We start from the raw sequence: 4,624 nt of genomic DNA on the forward strand, positions 1-4,624 counted from the left end.
TTCTTGCCTGACTGAGCTAATGAGGGCAGAGCAGGGGGAGGATGTTTGGGGATAAGAGGGGTGGTTCTTTCTCCTGTTGGGATCTTGTCTAACCCATTCACATTCTCTGCCTTTTTCTTATCTAGCTACTCCTTACGTGGTATCCTTAACAAGCAAAAGTAAGTTGAGGTAAGAACTGAAGTGAAAATGGAGAGAGCTTTTGACTGACTTTTTAAATTTACAGCTTCCCCAAAACTGAAGGAACAAAATAGCAGCAGACTCACAGACTCCAAGAAGGGACTAGTGGTTACCAAAGGGGTGGGGTGGGGTACGGTGGGTGGGAAGGGAGTGAGAAGAGGATTGTGGGATTATGACTCGTGCACATGGTGTGTATGGGGTCATGGGGAAGACAGTGTAGCACAGTGAAGATAAGTAGGGACTCTGTGGCATCTTACTCCACTGATGGACAGTGACTGCAGTGGGGTATGGGGGGAACTCAATAATAAGGGTGAATGTAATAGCCGCATTGTTTTTCTTGTGAAACCTTCATAAGAGTGTATATCAATGATACCTTAATAAAAAAAAATTTGCAACTTCCCTTTTCTCATCCTCAAATCCCCTCCCAAGAGAGGAAAACAGTAACTGAGGGAAATAATTCTATGCATTGAGTAAATTCAATGCTGAGATAAAGGGGGAGGGGGGGAAACATCAGACTTATGGAGGCTTAGAAATAATGGTTTTGCTTTGCTGACTTCTCAGCTATTCTTAGTTAATAAGGTGCTTATTGCTCTCTCAGTCCAACTCAGCACACATTTATTAAGTTAATTCAAGTAGCAGTTTGGTGTGGCATAAACCCCATTGATAGCCAGGGTTGAATAGACCCATCTGGCTGGAGTGATGGGTGTCCCTATTTAGGGTATAGTGTTCTCAAAAGCTGCTCCATTGGCAATAAAGATGCCTTTCTTAAATCAAGAAGGGTAATACTAAAGCCAAGGACATACAAGCATCTGTGTTCAACAACTAGAATCTTCAGGGAAGTTCCCAAAGCCACTATGTAAGAAATTGAACACCTAACATGTACTAGGATGCATGTAGATAACTGCTTTTTGGTAAATATATATAGTCAACAAATACTTGTACAATTAATTAAAAGGTACATCTGGAAGATCCTTCATAATTGCACATATGGTCTTTGCTGAAAGAAAAAGAGTGGACTTGAACCTTGAGAAGCAAAGCACTAAGAGTCTTGAATTAAAATCCTAGTGAGAGAAATCATCAGGAATATGGGAAAGTTGGAAGGGAATTCAAGAGAGAGGAACCTAGAGTTCTCAGAAAGGTAATATTCTTAAATGATAGGAAAAAACATGAACTAGGGCAAATTTCCTAAGATTTTTTTTTCTCTCTGTGAAAGTTAGCCCTCTACTCCAACAAGCTCAGTAGGTAGAAAGTACAAGAAAAGGCTTAAGTGGGAGGAACCTAGTGATAACTACACCTGTGTAGGGTTTGTGCCAGATGTCTGAGAGGTAACAGAGTAAGTTAGTTAAGACTATAGGGGAGCAAAGACTATACCCTTGAGCAAAGTGTGCATTCTATTCCTATAAATGTTCCTGAAGTTTAAAAGTTTTTATTGTAAAGGAAAGTGATGTTTGAGAGGCCAGTGTTATAAACCATAACAAGAGCTTCCATGCTTTTAAGTTTTTGCTGCATGTCTGACAATGGGCTAGGCACTTTGCATACACACAAACATACCTATCTTGCAAACATACACAACTCGTGTATTATTTTCAGTACATAGATACAAAAGGACAGGTTGTGACTTGGCTGAGTCCCTCAGCTTTAAAAAATTGTTTCAAACTTTCTAAAGCTACAGTTTCTACATAATTACTATTAGTTTCTTATTAGTGTTAGTTTCTTGTAAAGTTTGTCCCTTAATCAGAATACTGTCTTAAATCACTAGCTTTGGACAGTTTAATTCATCTCAAATTGCAGTTAAGAAACTGAAAAGTAACTTCTCTGAGCAGTTTTCCCTGTAAATTCTCCAAAGTAAATTTTCCTTCAAAACTAATTTAGGAGGTATCTCCTTAAAGTTGCTGGCAGCAGTATTTGAGCAAGGAGAGTCAAAGGTAATAGATGGGATCTTCATCTCTCAGTATATGGATATCTTCTCTTTTCTTCCAGATTATTCTTCTCCTTCCTGTATCTTATTCTCTATCCTGGGAGGCTAACCTGCATGAATTTTATCAATGGAGTGCCTGTGCTTTGGCTTCCAGTTGTAATCACCCAATAGGAATCTCTGGCAGGAGACTTGGAGGGCCAGAAAAATCTGAAATCAGTGTATTGATTTCCAAGTTCCTTCTCTTGGGGTCACTGGGCCTAGCTGTATCATTTGGTTAAAGGTCACTGCTCCTCTCAATGCAATCTCGCCTTCCAGGAGAACCATTACCTCCCTTTTCCCTTTCAGGCCTAAAGCTGTTACTAGTCTCCAGTTGCTGACCTATCCCTTGCCCACACTTTTAAAAAATAGTCCTCATTACTTTGAGTACTTCATTGGTTTCCTGTTGGGACCCCAATACACCTAATAAAGGTAGGTGATCTTTTGTATCCATAGGCTTTATATTTTATCCATGTACTTGAGCCCTTAATGTCATACATGTAAACTTAAATCTTTAGTTCTGAAGGGTCAGCTGCTGGATTAAGTAGCAGAGAATGACTCATACCTGTGTGGTTCCCAAGTGTGGGATAGTGGCCTCAAGGAGACTTGCCCTTGTGACTTAGCTCCCAAAGAGCCCAAGATGCTGAACAGCTTTTCATGCTTTGTGACTGTAGAACCTTCTGTGATTCAGGTCCCCAAAGCCTTACACAAGCTGATGGACTCTGCCTACTGGGGACCCAGTTTCTCCATAACCTCCCAGGATACTTCTGAGAAATCAGCTTAGAAATCTCTCAGGACGACGACTTATTCTCTTATTGGCACATTCTGTTTTTTCTGAAGACAAAGTTTGAGTTAATATCCTAATTTTAAAAAAAAGGCTATCAGCAGATTGCTTACTTGGTGTCATGTTTCGCTGTTGTGATAATTTCTTTGAATTCATCCCCTTATTATTCACTACTCTCAGGATGAGGTATTTCATAAATAATGAATTGCATGCTTGGTAGTAGACTACTTTATCTTGGATAAATAACCTTTTCCCACAAAGTGCTTAATTTAAACCTATATATTTAAATGGAACTTTACAGCACTGTGAGCTATGTTCTTTCTAGAATCTACAAAAGAAACCGAGGCTCAGAGGGTAGTTGAATTGCCAAGGTCACACACACAACTATTAAATGGCAGAGGCCAAGGACTGTTGCTCTCACTAGCCCTGAGAAGGTTCTGAGAGTTCAGCTTAGGCATTCTTGGTGAAAGAAGTCGCTGTACTTTATAAATACTAATAAATGAATTCCCTTCACAATTAAACTGAATTCAGGACTTTAACTTGTAAACTGCTTTTGCCTACAGAGTCACAAGGTTAAATTTCTATTGTACTTGCTTTTTGAGGATCATTCGTTTACCGCTTTCCTTGTGACCACCTTCAGGACAAGAACTGAAGTATTTGCCGAGGGCTGTGAAAGGCAGTAGCCTTAATTTTTTTTGGTCCTGGCTTTAACATTTTGATTTGAAGAAAATAATGAAGTCAGGTAATAGGGAAAGATTCTCCACCCCTTCCTTGCTCTCCTTCACTATCTAGGAAATGAGAGATGGTTTCAAAGCATCCTGGTTTAAGTAAGGTATCCAATGAGGGGAAAAACAGACCTGAAAGGACCTCTCCAACCCGGTGAAACAAGCCCCAAAGAGTTGGGGGACCCTGGACGACAACCAAATTTAACCAAACAAGCTAACTGAGGTGTGAGCCATGTTCAGAGAACATTTAAACACCTGAGAGTAAAATCTGTAAATGAAGTTTATAAGGATACAAAGGAAACGAGTTACTTAGAAGTAGATAGCTGTTAGTCATAGCCTAAGCAGGAGTTTGGAGGAACCACGATCTCTCAGCGTACCGTTTTTTCCTTTAGAAAGCGTTTTTACAAACTACCATACTTGAGACCCTCAAACAACCCCATTTTTCAGAGAAAACGAAGGTGCAAAGCAGAGCTTTAGCTTGTCAGTATCACAAATATAACGGCGAGGCTAGAAACAATCTCAGGGTTCTTCACCAAGTTGTTCTCAGCTGTTTCCCTGCGATCAGAGGGAGCAACTGACGAGGCATCTTTAGCAGCGGAGCTTGGTCACACCTCAGGTGGCGCCACCAGGAGCGCGCCTAGGGCTCCAACTGGGCGGATACTCCAGCTACGCGCCGGCAAAAACCTGAAGCGCAAGGTAGCGGGTGGAGCAGGTGACTCTGTTCGACCCTCTCATTGGCCCCTGGGGTAACGGACAGGTACCTGCAGCCAGCCCCAGGCCGAGGGTACGTATGCGTGCGTGGGAAGCGCGAGGTTGAACTCCGCTCCTGCTCTGCGAAAGTGAGCTGCTCTTTGGGGAACTGTTGGGGGTCAAACCTATGCCTCCAGCTGTGCCGAATCCTCCGCTGGTTTTTGTAGCGTACCCCTCATGCGACCCAGACTCTAAATTCTCTTTGGGACAAGATTCCCTGTTGTGAAACTTAAA

The 4,624-nt window shown here is 41.7% G+C and overlaps 1 protein-coding gene across 2 annotated transcripts in view; it reads left to right on the forward strand.

Annotated features, from left to right (window-relative positions):
• Nucleotides 1–4,480, forward strand: part of GABPB2 (GA binding protein transcription factor subunit beta 2) — a 47,491-nt gene extending 43,011 nt beyond the window's left edge. The window contains exons 10-11 of one of the 2 annotated variants that reach the window (XM_073234611.1): nucleotides 126–168; nucleotides 2,823–4,480. In XM_073234611.1, coding sequence (XP_073090712.1) covers nucleotides 126–149 — 24 coding nt within the window. In that variant the 3' untranslated portion in view covers nucleotides 150–168; nucleotides 2,823–4,480. Of the gene's footprint in view, nucleotides 1–125 lie in introns of both variants that reach the window. The other variant, XM_037003313.2, reaches the window with a different exon arrangement.
• The last annotated feature ends 144 nt before the right edge of the window (nucleotides 4,481–4,624 follow it).

The sequence above is a fragment of the Manis javanica genome, chromosome 4, assembly GCF_040802235.1.
Source record: "Manis javanica isolate MJ-LG chromosome 4, MJ_LKY, whole genome shotgun sequence".
Classification (NCBI taxonomy): Eukaryota; Metazoa; Chordata; class Mammalia; order Pholidota; family Manidae; genus Manis; species Manis javanica.